Genomic DNA, 20,130 nt, shown 5'->3' on the forward strand with positions numbered 1-20,130 from the left:
GTGTGTCTTCTTTGTAGTGCAAAACACGTGAAAGAACATTATACAAATACAATATAATACAGTCTTTTTTGGTGTACAACAACAAAATCACAACACAGGCATATACAAGAGGAAGTCATAGACAAAAAAGAAAGCATTAATAAGAGTTACTAATCTTAAGCTTAAAATTTGCAACAGTCTCACAAATGAATGCATCAGAGTTGATCAGAAAATATGGAATTGTATAACACCCTTGCTATTGAGAACATGGTGAAAAAAATGGAATGCCTGTATTTCATCTGTATATTATCATATTTAAGGCATAAAAAGAGTGATAGGTGTTTCAATAGAAACTAGGTCACAAGAACAAACCCTTTTGGAACATTTCACATTTTTATATCTCCCATTAAGATATAACAAATTGCTTCTTTCAGTCTCTGAAGCTCTCTAAGGGGTGGGATTAATCAAAATGCGAAGATTTGCTACCATGACCCCAAACTTACATGGAATTAATGATGTGGTAGGGGAACAAGTTGTCTTTGCTGCAAGAGTCAGATTTTGACTGACTTGCAGGCTTCCACATTTGTAAGCATTAAGAGTGCTTCCAAAGAGAGGTAGATTGCTTTGATCTTTCTGAGAATCAAATAATACCTTTCTGAAATAAAATGATCTGATAATGAAGAGGGAATATAGCTATTGGGGTCTGCTTGAAAATATATGTGCAGCCAGAATTTTACAGCTTTCATCCATGCCAAGATTTCAAGAGTAGTTTGACCCATCTCAATGAAAGAACAATATAATATTTTAAATGAAGAACAATTTTAACCAACATAAACTTACCAGTATTTCAATGGGAAGTGTGGGCCTTCTTTTGGCTGATGAGATAGTTATCAAATTATTTAGGATTGTTGTTGTGTACCTTCAAGTTGTTTCATTCTTAGGGTGACCCTAAGTCTAAAGTTTAGGACAGGGGCTAGGTAAATGACCTTGGATAGCCATATCTGTCCTGCAGGCTTAGGGATTCCCCCTGGTATGTAAAAATGCCCCTAAGCTACCTAAACTACTATGTTTCATTTGCAGAAAATAGGAATTCATTCTTTTAACTTCTGTATTAGAGCAAATACAGTTTAGAAGTAGTATGTTCTGCATGCTAGATGGGCTGGATGAAAACATAAGAGGACTATTATACTCTGCAGGCAAGCTTATGATTGTGTTCAGGTACAGGTCAGTCCTGTGAATATCTGCTTTTACTGCTTGCATTTGTGCACAATATATGCCCATAACTGATAGAAATCCTGTCTCGATGATAATGAACAACAGTATGGCCATGTTGCCTGGTTATTCTTACATGGTCCTTCTTTGCAAAGAATTCACAGTCATCAAGGTACAGGCTGCACTAGGTACAAAAAGCTATTCCTGAAACAGAGCTCCTGGTTTCTTTTACCAAAAAAATGTAGTTGGCCTTTGTCCCTGTAAGAGCCACAAATCAGTCTCCCAGTCTGGACCACCGGGGAGGTTGAGTTCCTTGTGAGTTGAGCAGTGAATCTGCTCCAGTTTTAGTTCAGATTTTGAAAGAGCTGACCCAGGTGCTGAACCAATTTCTGGGATAGGGTTCAGCAGCTTTGACTGCGATCTTAAGATTTAGACTGAAGGTAAAGTAGGTTCCCTGCTCAACTGCTGCTGGTCTGGGTCCAGCCTTAATGCTAAGCTTTGTTTGGCTGGGGTATCCCTGGTGAATGTTTACAAGAGGAGCCAAGGAGGAGCAGCCAGGCAGCCTTTGCACCCACACACTTCCTCATCACCAATAAACCAGAATTCCCAGCAATTTATGAGTAGCAGTTAAGTAATATCTTATGACATTTTCCCAGCGAATTATGAAATGTTCTTTTAATCTAACAAATACAACACCCAGCAGAAAAAATAGTGCTTAAAATTGAGTTTTTTTCCCCTTCTAAAGGAACATGTTAATTTTTGCCAGTTTCCTGTCTAGTCAACAGAGAAAAAGAAGAAGGAACATTGACAAATTTGTTTTCCTTAACCTCAGGCAACTGTTAAACAATAAGACACAATTTTCTCTACTTCAGTCTGCCCTAGTTCTCCCCCAGATATGTTATATTTTAACATTACAGATGGCTTCAATTTGGTTAAGGATTACATAGTATCAGTGTTACTGGTGTTTGTATGACCTAGTAGGAATTCAAAAGTCCTAACAACATACCAGCAAGTAACATACTGGTGAGTTGGAGAGAGTAGTAAAAAAAGTGGAATATTGTCCAAATTAGCAATATTAGGGAAGAGTACAAAAGAAAAGCCGAACGTCACTTGATTGTCCTCCACAATTTCCAACAACAGTAAGAAGCTGACACATTGCAAGCTATTGCCCATTCTTCCCATTCTGAAGTATTAGGCCCTGGAACACATCTCACCACGCTAAAACAGTGGATGTGGCTCTTAATGAGACATGCCGCATTATCACGGGGTGTCTGCGCCCTACACCACTGGAGAAATTACACTGTTAAGCCGGTATTGCACCACCTAACATCCACTGGGAAGTAGCAACCAATAGTGAAAGGACCAAGGCAGTGACATCTCTGGCCCATCCTCTATTTGGGTATCAGCCAGCACACAAACAACTTAAATCAAGAAATAGTTTTCTGATCTACAGAGACACTCTCTGGAACACCTCAGCAAGCGAGAGTCCAAAGGTGGCAGACTCAAACCCAGAACCTCAACCAATGGCTGATACCAAATGAGAGACTCCCCCCCTGGGCACACAGAAAACTGGGGGACTTGGAAGGCGCTGAACAGACTGCGCTCTGGCACCACGAGATGCAGAGCCAACATTAAGAAATGGGGCTACAAAGTGGAATCCACGACATGTGAGTGTGGAGAAGAGCAAACCACTGACCACTTGCTGCAATGCAACCTGAGCCCTGCTACATGCACAATGGAGGACCTTCTTGTAGCAACACCAGAGGCACTCCAAGTAGCCAGATACTGGTCAAAGGACATTTAATAGAATACCAAGTTTGCAAATTTTGTGTTTTGTTTGTTTGTTTGTTTTGCCTGTTTTTTTTAATGCAATACAACTGTTTTGGTTCGCTCCTGACACGATAAATAAATAATAGCTCTGATGGCAAGTGGAGAAATGGGATACTAAAATCCATAGCTTTGTACATTTTTAAAAGCCAAACTAGGCTATTCTATTAATGCAAAGGGAGTAGAGAAATTATCACGCTGACATTTTCAAATAATCCAGGCTGCATCTATACTGTAGAATCAATGCAGTTTGCACTCAGGGGATATGAGAACTGGACACTTCTCTAAACTACAAGTTGTAGAATTTTCTGTGTAAATAAACATGTTTCAGTAGAAATACAATCCAATTTATCAGAATCTGAATCCCTATTCATGAGCTGCCTCTTGACTGATCCGAAGCATTTCTATATTATCTGGAGTAAGCATCAATTTGTTCACCTTCATTTTCAATTACTGATAAGATATCCAAGTTCCTTGGAATTACAGTTGGGTGTCTTCAGTGTATTGAGACACTGAACCCTCAAAGTCTGGATAAATTCTCCTTCTGGTTTCAAATCTAGTAGTGGTATATGTTGCAACAAAGCAACTCGTGAAGAACTCCACAGGCCAATAGTCACGGCATCAAATATACTCCCTCTGTTCATCCTAGTTTAGGTTATCCACATTCCCCAGCAAAAAAATATTGACTGCTCTGTGGTTCTCTCTTTTGGTCTATTTCAAGTAAGGGATTCTTAGTAATAGTCTCACCACACCCTTTTTGAGGGCTGTCTTTCTGCAGTGAAACATTTATTCCTCACCTTACCTATTCCAGATATTATAAAAAATGTGATAGCTTTCATCTCTCCAAGGATACTATCACCTCCTTAGGTTGTATAAATCAGAACATATCTAATAATACGGGACAAGCAGGAACCAGAATTACATCCCCTGTACCTGTACCAGTGAGAGCATCCAAGTGACAGTGAGATCTGAACAGTTCTGTCTTATAGTGTCATGCATGTTCTTCACAATAGGCCATTAAGCAGTTTGTATTTACCTTTTGCAAGACAGAGTGCAACAGCCCCCTCACCACTTGAGGTAGCTGGGTTACCGTGAAGGGGGGGGGCATAGAAGGATGATTTCTTTGTTGCCACCACTGCCATGGCATCAGTTTTCTAGTGGCCTCTAACCCATGTTGAGGCAGATTTGTTCCATGTTTTCTGCCGTCTCTAATGTCTTTCCCATTTGCTTCATTGCTTCAAGCATTACTTAAATAAAATTCATCATGCAGTTCTATTTCCACCTTGTACTTTGAACTTTTTTTAAAAAACACATTTATTATCAGGTCATTAATGCAATAATATTTATGCTACCACACAACACTGAACATTACAACTGAAAAAGCAATCGTCGCTGCCTGTGTTGTCTGTATTGCAATCCTCTAAGACTTCATTGTTTACAATCCCTTTGCCACAGACATGTGTATATAAATCTGCCAACTTGATGTTCATGTTTCTGAAGTTGGCAATGTTCATAGTTCTTACCACATTGGGATTTTTCTGTTATACTATATGAACTTTATGGTGTCTAAACTATGATGACTATTTCCTCTTTTTAAAAGAAAAGTTGGATGAATAATCCATCCAAATCCTTCAGGTGTAATCTTTTGTGATTTTTGGTTAGGTTTTATTAACATCATAAAATGTTGAATGTGCCTATTAAAGAAAACAGATGTTATTTTAATTTGTTAAACTCAAAACACAGTGCCTAAGTTTATATCACAGCTTATTCATGTGGATAAGTATTTGAAATAGATGCCCTGTATTAAAAAAGCAATAACATAATGAATGCTAATAAAATGCTAATGGGGACATTAAGGTTCCCACTTTTGAAAGTTATTAGCTTTCAGGCACTGATAGTCTTCCCAGGACTGAGATTAGTGACTCACAGATTTCCTTCCTTTGTGATGATCAGACAAAGCATCTGAAGTCATCTCAGGCTACATAAGTGTGGGTCAAAGAAAAGCCAACTAATTGAGTTGATTCAATTGGCTTCTGATATTAGTTCCAGTTCCTGTCCTTATGTTATGGGAGATTCTTTCTTATTGGTATTAGAGGTGTGTTATATACAGTGAGTGTGCTCTAAAGAAGAGCTTCTTAAACTGTCCCGATCCCAAATTGGGTCTTCTTATGGATGGACAAAAGACCTGATAAAGAAACCACCTGGCAACGGAAGAAGAGAAAGGGGAGAGGAGGTGGGATTAGGAAAGGCAAAGTGGTATGTCAAGAGGGAGGAGGAGGAGGAAAAAGACCCCTGCCAGCTCAGGCATTTATTCCCCTTCCTCCTCCCCAAGTGTACCCTCTTGCTTGAAGGAAATCTGATTTTTTATTGTTATTAAGGATAGCACCATAATCTTTCTGCAGGGTTTGGCTTGCAGTAGGATGGAGCCCCCTGCACCGACAATTCAACCACCTACAGCTTGAATATCTATATCTCAAATCTTGACTTTGGCTTTTTATATAAATGACATCATTTTACTACACACTTGTACACACATGTATATCATTTTATTACACACTTGTATATCAGTTAGGAACGGCCTAATTGTTATTGGGATCATCCATGGTATCCACTGTGGGTCCTGAAACTAAACCCCAGTAGATATAGAGTGCCACTGTATTTTACTTAAGGGTTTTGATTTTTAAGTTAGGCATGGCCTAATTGTTATTGCAATAGTACAATTGGTCTTCCATATCCACCCGATATTAAAAAAAAATTTGATTTGCATACCTATTTTGTTTACTTGCATACCTGGAATCACCTAAAAATACCTTGGACGAAAAGGGCTCGCAAGTTGAAAAAGTTTAAGAAGCCCAGGTATAGATGATTATTTGTCAAGTGAAAACTGATTATTTCTGTTTTCCTCTCAAATTGAAATGTAAATCTGGTCAGGAAGTCTTTCCTAATGGATGGTGGAATTCTTTTCATGCAATTGAAAACCATTGCAGAGCAGGAGAAAGCAAGCTTGCCCCCTCCTTTCAAATATATAATGGCTATCATGTCCCCTCTCAGCCTTCTTTTCTCAAAGATAAACATACCCAGCTCCCTATCCTGTTCCTCATAGAGCTTGCTTTCCAAACCTTTGATCATTTTGGATGCTTGTCAAAATCTTTCTTGAATTGTGGTGCCCAGAATTAGACACAGTACCCCAAGGTGAGGCCTGACCAAAGTAGAGCGTGATGGTGACATCTCTTGATCTAAGCACAATTGATGCAGCCTAGAATCGCATTGGCTTTTATAGCAGCCATATCACACTGTTGACTTATCAGCTTGTGGTCTGCTAAAACTCCTAGATCCCTTTCACATGGACTGTTATGCAGTCAGTTGTCACCTATCCTATGTCTGTACATCTGATTTTAATGCCTAAGTATAATACCTTACTGTTGAAATTCATCTTATAGTTTTGACCCAACTCTTTAATCTGTTAGTCATTTTTAATTCTGATACTGCCCTATGCGGTATTACCTGAAGATTCACACCTAATGTGATGAATGAAATTGTTTCATTTTTGTACTTAAAATAGTTATGAAATTGGGCTTTATGTCTGATAGATAAATAGGTAAACTCAGGGCAGAATCCATCTACCTCCCAAATTTGTATTTGGAATAAGCATAAGCTGAAAAATCGTACCAATAGGTCAACACAAAGGGGAGCAGAACTTTTCCAACTACTGACATGTATATATCTATCGGTTCTACACAAAAGTCATTTAGTGCACAGATTCAAATTTTGTTTTTAAAGCAGAGCTGTATTAAATTTCAATAAGATTTTTATACTCTGGCATGGACAACATGTGATGTTTATTTCTGTTGATAAATGGGTTTTCCACCCACTTGATGTCCCTGCTGGTGTCTGGGAAGTACTTCGGCAGGGATTTCACAAGGTTCATCAAGTGCTCACATTTTTTTGTGCACTTGAGCTTCAATTTCTAACTCATTTTTGCTCAAAAACTGAGCCAGGAGAGGAAACATTAGAAGTTTTAAAAATTACACATTTGATCCAAAGGTTCAGTCTGTTTTCAGTGTTGTTATTTTATCTATCAATGTGAACATGGTTATATCTTCCCACTGCAAAGATGTAGTAACTTCATTATGTTTGTCAGATATGTTGGCAAGGTAAGCAAACTGTATGAGTCACTTCTCATGTAAAAAAAATGGTGTACTTCCTAGGCGTGGAAAGGCTCCTTTGAAGAAAACCAGAAGCTCATTGCACAGCTCAAAACGCATGGTCAGGAATTTGCCTCTTTGAGAGCCAGCTATGTGAATGAGGAGCGATTTATGTTGACTTCCCATTTCTTCCCAGGAGCCCTCAGTGGCGCAGTGGGTTAAACCCCTGTGCCGGCAGGACTGAAGACCGACAGGTCACGGGTTCGAATACGGGGAGAGGCGGATGAGCTCCCTCTATCAGCTCCAGCTCCTCATGCGGGGACATGAGAGAAACTTCCCACAAGGATGATAAAAACATCAAATCATCCAGGTGTCCCCTGGGCAACGTCCTTGCAGACAGCCAATTCTCTCATACCAGAAGCAACTTGCAGTTTCTCAAGCCACTCCTGACACTATAAAAAAAATCCTTCCCAAGCATTTGCAATTAGTCTTTACTGGTACAAGAAAGACTTTACATAATTGACTACTTTCACAGTGACTACTGATACAATATGGTGCTACATTTTTTATTTCTTGATACTGTCCTTTCAATTTTCCCACCATCACACGTCCTCCATTGGTCTCCAAAGGTGTGTATATAAACAAATTTTCTTTTATAGATGCTTCAAACAGATACCTCACAAAAACAACCAACATTACAAGTCTGGTGACTTCTGTACTCTCATCCAATAGCATTGAAAACGCTTTACATTTTTTCACTGTCTTAAATAATTTATGAATACAGTTAGAACATTTGTCTGCTGAAACCTTTTCCCACCTCCTCTCCAAGCACACAATTGCCTATTTCACACATAATTTGATGAGATCTTTTGCAATTGTATGTGATTTTCCAGCATGAGCTATTCTGTATCTTAAGAGAAGGGATTCTTCAGTTGTGGTTTCATTGTTGGTTTTGCATATTTCTGTAAGCAAGCCACAGTAGCATCTTGGACTTCCCTGTGGTTTTTGAAAAAAAAACTGGTATTCTTTCCTTTTGGATACAGGTGGTTTATTTCCAGGTGTCGTTTCAGCTTATTAGGCAGTAAGGAAGGATTTTTGTTGCAAATGATGCATTGCTTGTTTTCTGCACTTGCAATAGGAATAAATCTTAAAGATAGATAAGATCCATCTTATTTTCTTTTTGAAGAAGATTTAAAGCCTTCGCTTTTGATCCTGTCACTCGTTGGTATGTTTGCTTCTTGACCACCCGCACAGGGGGGTTTTCTTCTATTTCAGTTGTGCCCTAAAATGAAAAAAGTAATAAAACAGAGAAGTCAGACTCTAAGCTGACTCAATATGTATACAGAAAAAAAATATTCTAATGCAAATTGATTTTTTTACTTACCAAACTGCAGTAACAAGCATCTTCTTTAATTTCATCAGGACCTGATGATAGTGTCTCAAAAGAGCAAAACTAGAAGCTGCACCATATTTTTGGCATCTGAAAGGCTACCGGTCTTGAGTCCATTATTCATGGTGTTAGTAGCTTCCTCCTCTGTGTAGCCAGTAACTACATACCTTATAGCAATAGCTGTAGCACAAAATATCTATTATGAAGACTGTTACAAGGGGTTGTCTGTATAGCATCAACGTTTTCAGACTGTAAGTTACAGCATCAGTGAACCATCAGCACAAATCATGTTTGAAAGGATGCATACAGAAGTGAATGTGAGATTTGCCTGAACTTAACTGGTATGCAAGTATACCAGTTGCCAGAACCTTCTGGATGTTGCTAGAAACTTTGCAGCAATTGGGTTGATCAAGTCATATATAAAGCCAAATTATCAGTCGTGCAATCACATTGTGCAATTAGAGCAGTTCAATGGCACTTTCACAATCATGGCTCCATCCTGTAGAATTTAAGGATCTGTCATTTTATAAGATACTAGCTGTACCCGCCACGCTTTGCTGTGGTCAACCTTCCCTCCCTCTTTCTCTCCTTCTTTCCCTCCTTCCTTCACACCCTCTTTCCTTCCTTCCTTCCTTCCTTCCTTCCTTCCTTCCTTCCTTCCTTTTTCTTCTTTCCCTCTCTCCTTCCTTCCTTCTCTACCTCTTTCTTTCCTTCCCCCTTTTTCTATTTCTTTTTTCTCTCCTTTCTCCCTACCCTATCCCTTTTCTCCCTTCCTTCACTTTTTGCTTCCATCCTTCTTTCACTCTTTCCTTCTTTCCTTCCTTCCCTCTTTTTTCTTTCTTCCTTCTCTATCTCTTTCTTTCCTTCCTTTGCTCTTTGCTTCCATGCTTCCTTCTCTCTTTCCTTCTTTCCTTCCCTCCCTCCTCTTTCTCTCTTTTCTCCCCTTCCTTCGCTCCTTCCTTCCTTCCTTTTTCTTTTCCCCCTCTCTCCTTCCTTCTTTCTCTACCTTTCCTTCCTTACCCCCCCTTTTCTTTTCCTTCTTCTTTCTCTCCTTTCTTCCTTCTCTACCTCTCTCTTTCCGTCCTTCGCTCTTTGCTTCCATGCTTCCTTCTCTCTTTCCTTCTTTCCTTCCCTCCCTCCCTCTTTCCCTCTTTCCTTCTTTCCTTCCTTCTTTCTTTCTTTCTTTCTTTCTTTCTTTCTTTCTTTCTCTACTTTCTTCCCTCCCTCCCTCTTCCTTCCCTTTTATGTATCATTACTTAGCTTTACATCATTTAGCTTTTTGGGTATTTAAGTCCTTTCCGCAGTTTTTTTTGGGGTGGTGGTGGTTATGAGTGATGGTCACTCGTTGGTCTGTTAGGGGTATAGTGTCCAAATTTCATTTCAATTCAACCAGTGGTTTTTGAGTTATGTTAATCCCACAAACAAATGTTACATTTTTATTTATATAGATGTAGACTTCTCTCTTAAAGATTTAACACTAATTCAGGGGATTGTATTTAGAACAATCTCAGCTAAAAACGTGTACTATGGGTACAGTCATGAGGAAGAAGATTCCTCTTCAGAATAAAGTTGGTAATTCCAAAGAATACCAAATGGATAGCGAAAATGGTTACTCTCTTTGCTTGCTATTCAGACAGAAATGTCTCATACAATGCTTCCCAAAGTGAACCAGTACCAGTCAATAAGTCATTGACAACCTAGAGGGTTTCTAGGAAGGAAGGAAATGGTAGAAGCTAATTCATATTAATATTATACTGGTTTTGAACACAGAAGGGGTGGGGAGAGGAGATTCCTAACCTCCACATCATATAGCCTGATTAATACTGATCAGATTAAATCAACTGCTTTGTGTTTGGGTTGCTGTGCAGGCATCCATAGGGCAAATGTCAGGAGAGAATGCTTCTGGAACATGACTATACAGCTCTGAAAACTCACAGCAACCCAGTGATTCCAATCATGAAAGACTTTGACAATACGTTGCTTTGTGTTTCTTATTTTTATTACTTCGAGTAGATGGTTATGTTTTATGTAATGCATCCATTTTTTCCAACCAATACTAAAGTTGATCATTCACTATCAAATTTCGAATAGTAATTACTATATTATGGACATTATCAATAATAATTTTCAATATTATCAATTGAAAGGACTAAAATAATTTTTATTTTTTAAACTTCAGGCTTGTTCTGGCTGTGGAAAATGTGACTGCAGTGGAGTCAAAGGACAAAAAGTAAGTACACTATTCAGTGATCTTAATCTTTACTTTCTGCCAGTGTTGTAAATTTTGCTAAAATTATTGGGACAAAATTATGTCTCCAATTTGAGCAAACCCCACGTTCAAGCTGAGGCAGAGCATCTTCAAAGTGAAAGACATTGAAATGTGAACACTCCTGAAGATTAAGTTGCAGTTTGGATTTAGAGGCAGGGCGTCTTATGATCTGACAACCTTTCTTTCCATGTAAGGAAAGCAGCGGGGAAACGGGGAGGGAGAAGAGATGTGATTTATTGAATAGAAGCTTCAGCTTCAAATCACAAGAAATGGTTTTTTCAAGCCTCAGCTATCTCAGTGCTTTACACAGTGTTTACTATTTCTCTCTCACGGAGAGTCTATTGGTTGTGGGAAGCTTTGCTGTTTCTTGCTTGCCTAAAAACTGAAGGATATTCAAGTCCTTCCATCTCTTCCTCTGTGTGTTGCACAACCCATGGTCATCCATTTCCCCTTGCATTTTTATGACACTATAAAAAACCAAGCAAAGAGCAAAAATGTGACCATTCATTCATTAAAAAACGAATAAATTGGGACCCTGCTTTACCTTTCTGAACATATCCAAACTTCTTGACTATGTAAACCTAAATGACAGGTGCTGTTTTGATACATATGATACACACACACCCAACTTTTAATTTTAACATCCTCTTCTACAAATGCACTGCATAATTCTGAAATTTTGCAGGCTCTTGTCTCTTTTCTGACATTTAATAATGACCCACAAATATCTGTAAACTTCACCCAGTTGAGCTAAGATTTCTTTAAAGTAAAAATAAAACAATGTAAAAGTGCATAGCACAGCTCCTGATGTAACTATTTGTGTAATATTTGACTGGCACATTATATTTACTATCTACTATATCTGCAAATACAACACATTTCTGACAAAACTTCTCTTGATTTTTAATTATAGTAATTGTAAAGATTTAAACTCAGATTTGGACTTGGACATGAATGGCCTTTAAATCAGCTGATTTGAGGTTGAAGCTATATCTTGTGATCTGGCCCCTAGGCAAGGGAGCAGTTTAGGAATCCAAACCACCCCCAATTATTTTCAGGTAAAAAAAACCAACCAGGTCTACTCCTGAATTTTAACTGGTTAACCAAATCTCCATGCCAAGTATATGAGAAGCTACAAGTACTATTGTTATGAATGACTTTTCAATTACTTTGAAGCATAGGTTCTTTTTATTGTAATTTCCAGTGTGAGAGGGTATATCAGATTACAGAAAACATTTAGACAAAGAATGACATTGGACATATAGACATACAGATTCTATGCAACTACATTGGATTTACAATTACATTGGTTAACAAACAAACAAAGGGGAATTACATTTTCACTCAACATTCACACACATGTACACGCATTCATCCACATGCATCCAAGTATTACCATATCATTTTCTCCCTCCTTGGAGAAGCACCTGTTAGGCCAGACCTTGCTTTCCTGCATCCTGCCAACGTAAAGTTCCATAACTTCCATAACGCCATAACTTCAAAACACTGAAATGCCAAAACTTCTTTCCCTAAGAACAATGCCAAGGACCAGACCTGTTTTCCATACAGCAGAATCTGACTCCCTGCACAAAATCCAAGACTCCAAAAGTTCACTTCTTCCTTGAGAAAGAAGCCCCAAAGTGTCCAGAATTATGCTTTCCCATAGCATATCTGACACTTTCTGAATACACCATCTCTCTCCTTTCCATGGAGTAGAGCATGGCGGGTGAATAGTGTCTGTCTGTCACAATTTGAGCATTATTAGACTTGGTCTTTTATAGGAATATTCTGTTGATGTAGTCCCAAAGTTGTAAATTAATGATAGACGTCTTCCATCCTGGATCCATCTCAATGTCCTGGCCAGATGTTGATCTTCTTGATTGTGCTGACTTCCTGCTTAACATAATGAATGCTGCAAACATTTCTTTAACTTGAAGGAACCATTGTCACAGGTCTTATCAATTCTCATTTGCAGGTTTTGATCACAGTTCCAGCAAGCAGGTAGTTAGTCATTGCAGGGCTTAATATTATACTGGTGTTTCCAAAATTATTAACTCCAACCACACATTCTTCCATTCATTCCCACACATCATATTAAATTCATATTCATCAAATCTGCACATTGAATTTTTGTGACACTATCTCAACTCAATTTTGATTGTTCACACTAGCTTTCTACCAATTTACATCATATCAGCAGCCATAGCTGACATAGTGGAAGCTTCCAAAAAGTGGTAGCCGGCAGGCAAAGCCTAAGGTGCAGGACTGAGCCGGGAAAAGGGGGGGGGATTTGATCTGGATTGCAGGTGAAAACTGTGGAAGCTGGGGTGTCTCTACCACTGGTTCAGTTAATCCAAGCCCTGCCAAAGAAACAATGGAGCAGGAGCAAAGCATCTAAGATTTCAACCCAAAAGGCTCAGCAGATTTCCCTGGCTAACCTACTCATTTCATCTACAAGGTGCACTCCATCTGTACTGTGTGGTGTTTGGAGAAGTTGGGGGTAAAGGTGGTCATCAGCAGCTTGATGAACTGGTTGCCAGACCATTTGTGTGATGGAAAAAAGGAAACAGAAGTCTTCAATAGACACCAAAAAACAGAGTACCTTTAGAACAACTTGTGCTTGGCTGAAAACTTCTTGCTAATTCACAGTGGAAAATGTCTTGATGATAAAAGGAAATAAGAAAGCAGAAGAAAACAGAAATAAACTTCTGCCAATTGTGGAAATAATTGTCCTTTGTGGCCAACAAATTTTGGCTTAAAGAGGGAGCAATGATTCAGGTCCTGTGAAGAATCTTTGCATAATGATGGTAATTTCAGGCCTTGTTGAGATCTCATACCAGATCAGTAGACACTGGCCTCAAAAGTCATCTGGGGAAAAACATGTCAACCCCTCCCGATTTTCTGGCTACGGGCCTGCTGTTGATCAATGCACGATATAGTGTTTGTGGTCTGATAACACCCCTCATCTGAGTCAGATCTGCACACCCAAAAGAATTATTTGAGAGGTGAAACATCTTCCAGCCCTACTGTGATTAAGTTGGATATTTAACAGTCCTGTCCATCAGTGTTCAAAGTGAGTAATTACAGTTACATATTTCAAAAACAACACACCATTAGTTTATTAAAACAGAAAATAATCTATCTTTCTACTACGCAGAATTTTAATATTTGCAAGTCAATACAGATGTTCTTAGACATAGTAAAGAATTAAGATTTAAAAATTCACTTCTCTACCTATATATTGTGACTGTAAATAATTATATGTGGCCATAGAAGCATTAAAAGCCAAGCAAATAAATAAATAAATAAATCACGCGCATCTCAAAGTTTTATGCAATTATACTTGCTAGACATAGTTGGAAATAAGCTTGGTATTTAGCAGGCTTTCTTCAGAATGGTCAAATTTAAGGCTTGAAAAGATGTTCTACAAGCGCCCTCTTGTGGTGAAATATGGAGATGCAACTTTGACTAAGGGTGTGATATTTTTTGCTGAGCCTTGCCTTTTCTTTTTCAGATTACAATGTTACCCAAGCTAGTACATTTTTAAATAGTGATTCGTTTTTATATTGCAAATTTAAAAAGTAGAAAGAGAGTAAAAGAGAAGGATGTAGAATTGACTTAAAGGCCAACCATGTAGAGTCTAACCCAGGGGTCCTCAAGCTTTTTAAACAGAGGGCCAGGTCACAGTCCCTCAAACTGTTGGAGGGCCGGATTATAATTTGAAAAAACCATGAATCAATTCCTATGCACACTGCACACATCTTATTTGTAGTGCAAAAAACACTTAAAAACAATACAATAATTAAAATGAAGAACAATTTTAACAAATATAAACATATTAGTATTTCAGTGGAAAGTGTGGGCCTGCTTTTGGCTGATGAGATAGAATTGTAATTGTTGTGTGCTTTCAAGTCATTTCAGACTTAGGTTGACTCTGAGCGAGGGCCAGGTAAATGACCTTGGAGGGCTGTATCCAGGCCCCGAGCCTTAGTTTGAGGACCCCTGGTCTAACCCTTCATTGAAAAATATACTTTAAGAAAGTGTCTGGAAGATACATATTTATTTTTAATTTGTAAACTTCTTTGAGTTCTAGATCAGTGTTTCTCAACCTGGGGGTTGGGACCCCTGGAGGGGTCGCAAGGGGGTGTCAGAGGGGTCACCAAAGACCACAAGAAAACATAGTATTTTCTGTTGGTCATGGAGGTTCTGTGTCGGAAGTTTGGCCCAATTGAATCGTTGGCAGGGTTCAGAATGCTCTTTGATTGTAGGTGAACTATAAATCCCAGCAACTACAACTCCCTAATGTCAAGGTCTATTTTCCCCAAACCCCACTAGTGTTTACATTTGGGCATATTGAGAATTCATGCCAAGTTTGGTCCAGATCCATCATTGTCTGAGTCCACAGTGCTCTCTGGATGTAGGTGAACTACAATTCCCAAAACTCAAGGTCAATGGCCACCAAACCCTTCCAGTATTTTCTCTTGGTCATGGGAGTTCTGTGTGCCAAGTCTGATACAATTCCATCATTGGTGGAGTTCAATGCTCTTTGATTGTAGGTTAACTATAAATCCCAGCATCTACAACTCCGACAGGACAAAATCAATGCCCTCCCCCAACCCCACCAGTATTTAAATTTGGGTGTATTGGGTCTTTGTGTCAAATTTGGTCCAGTGTATGAAAATACATCCTGCATATCAGATATTTACATTACTGTTCATAACAGCAGCAAAATGACAGTTATGAAGTAGCAATGAAACTAATTTTATGGTTGGGGGTCACCATAACATGAGGAAGCGTATTAAGGGGTCGTGGCATTAGGAAGGTTGAGAACCACTGTTCTAGATGGTGTCTATGATTTTAAATTGATAACTTTATTTTTGAAAATTCTTGGAGAACAGGAGAAGTCCCAGCAGACTGGAGGAGGAGGACAAATGTTGTCCCTATTTTCAAAAAGGAGGAAAAAATACTAACCAGTCAGCCTGGCATCAATACCAGGAAAGATTCTGGATCTTATCATTAAGGAGGCAGTCTGTAATTGCTTAGAAAAAAATGCTGTGATCACAAAAAGTCAACAAGGATTTCTCAAAAACAAATTATGCAAAACTAATCTTATCTCTTTTTTTCAGTAGGGTCACAAGCTTGGTAGATGCAGGGAATGCTATGGAAGTAACCTATTTGGATTTCAGTAAGGCCTTTGATAACGTTCCCCATGATCTTCTTGGAAACAAACTAGTAAAATGTGAGCTAAATAATAATACTGTCAGGTGGATCTGTAACTGGTTAAGCGACCGAACCTAAAGAGTGCTCACTAATGGTTCCTCACCATCCTGGAACAAAGTGACTAATGGAAAACCGCAGTGTGGGTCCAGTACTATTCAGCATCTTTATTAATGACTTGGATGAAGGTTTAGAGGGCATGCTCATCAAGTCTGCAGATGACACCAGATTGGGACAGCTAATACTCAAGTGAATAGGATCAGAATTTAAAATGATATAGGATGGATGATGCCTGGCTCAACAACAGTATTACATGTGAAAAAGATCTTGGAGTCTTGGTGGACAACTAGTTGAACATGAACCAACGATGGACCATGGGATTTTGGGCTACATCAAAAGAATCTAGATCAAGGGAAGTAATCGTTCCTCTCTATTCAGACCTCACCTGGAAGACTGTGTCCAATTCTGGTCCCCACAATTCAAGACAGATATTGACAAGTTGGAGGTGTTCAGAGGGGGGTGTCTAAAATTATCAAAGATCTGGAGACCATGAGGATTATCCCTATGCGGAATGGCTTAAAGAGTTGAGGATATTTAGCCTGCAGAAGAGAAGGTTGAGTGGAGACATGATAGCCATGTATAAATATCTGAAAGACTGTTGTAAGGAAGAGGGAGCAGGCTTGTTTTCTGCTGCCCTGGAGACTAGGACTCAATGGAGCAGTGAGTTCAAATGACAGGAAAAGAGATACCTGAACATTAGGAAGAATTTCCTGACTGTACAAGCTATTCAAAAAGTGGTACAGTGGGTTAAAGTGCTGAGCTGCCGAGCTTGTTGACCGAAAGGTCGCAGGTTCAAATCCAGGGAGCAGCATGAGCTTCCGCTGTCGGCCCCAGCTTCTGCCAACCTAGCAGTTCAAAAACATGCAAATGTGAGTAGATCAATAGGTACCGCTCCAGCGGGAAGGTAACAGTGCTCCATGCAGTCCTGCCGGCCACATGACCTTGGAGGTGTCTACGGACCATGCCGGCTCTTTGGCTTAGAAATGGAAATGAACACCACACCCCAGAGTCGGACACGACTGGACTTAATGTCAGGGGAAACCTTTACCTTTACCTACAAGCTGTTCAACAGTAGAACTCTCTGCCTCATAGTGTGATGGAAGCTCATTCCTTGGAGGCTTTTAAACAAAGGCTGGATGGCCATCTGCTAGGGATGCACCAAATGTGCTTTTCCTGCATAGCAAGGGGTTGGATTTGATGATCCATGTGGTCTCTTTCAACTCTATTAGCCTATGATTCTGTTTTCAGAATTTTTAAAAGTGTACAGCTGCTGAGGGAAGAATAATAAATAGTGGGCCAAGGGCATGAGTCCTGTGCATTTCTACCCAGTTATGAATTCATAACATCAACCTTAGTACATGTCAGCAAACATTGAAAACTACAGTTGTCCCTCCACTTTGGCAGGAACTGCAGCTCCCCATGAAAGAAAACATGTGAATATCTCCAGTGGAGAGGGGTGTGTGTGTGTGAGGAACTTTCCAGGCACACCACTTTTCTTACCCTGCAGAAGTTGGCTCTTTTTCCTATGTGGCTGGGGTCTCTCTTTCACCTGGGAAAGGAATGAAGATACCGAAGGGAACAGAAACACACAATAAACCAGAAGCAAAGGAGGAAACAACATTGGAGGATTCAGTTTACTCCTCTTTCTGTATGTTATGTGTTACTGTTCTCCTGGTGCCCATCTTCCTTTACCTGAATGGAAGAGGAACCAGATCTGAGAGGTAAGTAAAGTGGTGTGGATCAGCAAAGGAAGGGATATACCAACCAGAAGAAAGGCCACCTGAATGTTCACATGGAAGCCCCAACTTTGGGAAGTGGTGGTATTTCAAACTCACAAATCATCAAAACTGTGAGAGTGAAACCTGTGAAAATGGAGGGCCAACAATAGAATTGTTGATTTCATAAGAAAATCAGATGCCAGGGTAAAGTGACACAGAGGGATATATTTCAAGCATTTAAAAAAATAGACATAATGTAATGCATTTCAAACTCAGAGGGTATCAAATCAGCTTCCAGATTGCCTAAATGATGCTTGCCATTTCTCTATTGAGGATTTGTGATATCGGCTTAGATCTGGAAAATTACATCTGGCTTCCGAAATGACAGTTTTATTTTCTTAAGGAAAAATTTGGTAGTAATTATCTTCACTTAAAAAAATTCCTTGAGATTTACCATGGACCAGCAATCAATGGTTCATAGACTAGCACTAGTTTATGGACCACCACTTTGAGAAGTTGAAGCAATAATTCGAATACAAATAGATCCAGGATAATAGTAACATAACAGCTTTATCAGTTCTAATGCTGGACTGTAATCTGGTCCCAAAAATAAAAATTGTCAACATATACAACTTAATCTTCTTTTTACATTTATATATACATGGACTGCTGTATTTTCTCAAGTGAACATGCTAAAGACTCCAAGCATAAACTAAATCTCAAAGGAGAGATAAGACATCCTTGCCAGGTACCTCTCAATAGATTAAAAAACCCAGAAAGCATTCTATTTGTCATCACATTTCTCCTAGCAGAAGGATTATAAAAAACTGGGTCCATTTCAAAAACTTATTTGAGAAACTATTTTTTTCAGCATTATAAAAACAACAATTAATATTCTCAAATGCTTTTTCAGTCTGAAAGAAAACAAGAGCAGGGTTGTGAAGGAAGTCAAGGGGCTAGGAGTTCAGGAGCTTTGTGATAGTGAGTGAAATGTGTATTAAAATGCACTATATTTTGGGTCTTCAACAATGAAGCTTCAGGAGTGAGGATCTTCCCCACATTGGCTTGATGCAAGGGAGATGCAGTTCACAGGGAAAAGCCAGTTTTAGGGCTCCATAATCAGGAGAAACATCTTTCTAGCTATAGAGAAGGTGAGGATTATCCACAAAAGCCAGAATTTGCCTTAGTGTTCCACGAATCCATACAACAGTACTGGGAATAGAAAAGACAGTGTTTCGGGTTAGCCATTTTAGCCAATTTGCAGCTTTCAAACTGGATAAACCCCAAACTCTTCCGTTAGTATAATAATTCACTAAGAAATATAAGTGACGATTGGGAATGTCCTCAATTTAAAGGCAATTTTTTTTTACTTCTCAATCCAATTAGAATATGTATGCATAAGCTTTTTATCTAACAATAAAAAAACCTCTGCGTTGCTGTGAGTTTTCTGGGCTACCTTTAAGCAAGAGGGGAACTGATGCCAGTAATGATTTATTTCATTGTAGTTTGCTAAATATGACTTTTTCTTGATTTTCACAGGGTGAGAGAGGTTTGCCAGGTTTACAAGGCTTGGTTGGGTTTCCTGGCATACAAGGACCGGAAGGGCCCCCAGGGTCCTCAGGACTGAAGGTGAGATAAATTGTGTACCTGAAAAGAAAACCTGAATAACTTCATTATTGAAATAACTTGACAGTAAACAATGAATTATTTTTTTCTGCTGTTATTATAGGGTGATACTGGAGAACCAGGACTACCAGGAACAAAAGGGACAAGAGTAAGTTTGCCTCAATTTCATTTGTTTTATAGAGTATCTCTCTGGATATTAAATGTTTGTTAAGACTGTAAAATATATGTATCATATGATACAAGTACAAGACTATGTGATCATAAGCTGCCCAAAGCAATACATAATCCAAAACTCATGGCAGTGAGTAATCTCACAAAACTCAGTTGTGTTAGCTGGTCTGGCACCTATCAGTATGAATAACAAAGCATTTGGTACAAAAAGTTCTAATCACACATTTAAAGGATATGGTGTTTATGTTTGACTCCAGTACTTTTTTGTTGTCAGGAGCCAGAGGTTAGCATACCGAATTGTGTTTTTGAAAAATGCCCCCTTCCAGAATGGAAGTTTATCCTGATCCACTTTGTCCAGAAAGCAGATATTCTCGAAATGGGGAAATCTGGCAAATTTGCACCCTGCTTTTAATGAAAAGAGCAGCTCATAAACCAGGTTGGGAAATGCCTGGTCCTCCAGTTATTGTTCCTTTGTACCTCCCATCAGCCAATAATGAGAAATGATGGGAATTCCCA

At 39.0% G+C, this 20,130-nt stretch overlaps 1 protein-coding gene across 1 annotated transcript in view; it reads left to right on the top strand.

Moving 5' to 3' along the window:
- Positions 1 to 20,130, top strand: part of COL4A1 (collagen type IV alpha 1 chain) — a 111,673-nt gene that overhangs the window by 26,178 nt on the left and 65,365 nt on the right. Inside the window, exons 2-4 of the mRNA XM_060784997.2 lie at positions 10,733 to 10,783; positions 19,357 to 19,446; positions 19,547 to 19,591. Of these exons, the coding sequence (XP_060640980.2) occupies positions 10,733 to 10,783; positions 19,357 to 19,446; positions 19,547 to 19,591 (186 nt within the window). The remainder of the gene's footprint in view (positions 1 to 10,732; positions 10,784 to 19,356; positions 19,447 to 19,546; positions 19,592 to 20,130) is intronic.

Source organism: Anolis sagrei, chromosome 1, assembly GCF_037176765.1.
Source record: "Anolis sagrei isolate rAnoSag1 chromosome 1, rAnoSag1.mat, whole genome shotgun sequence".
NCBI classification, from domain to species: domain Eukaryota; kingdom Metazoa; phylum Chordata; class Lepidosauria; order Squamata; family Dactyloidae; genus Anolis; species Anolis sagrei.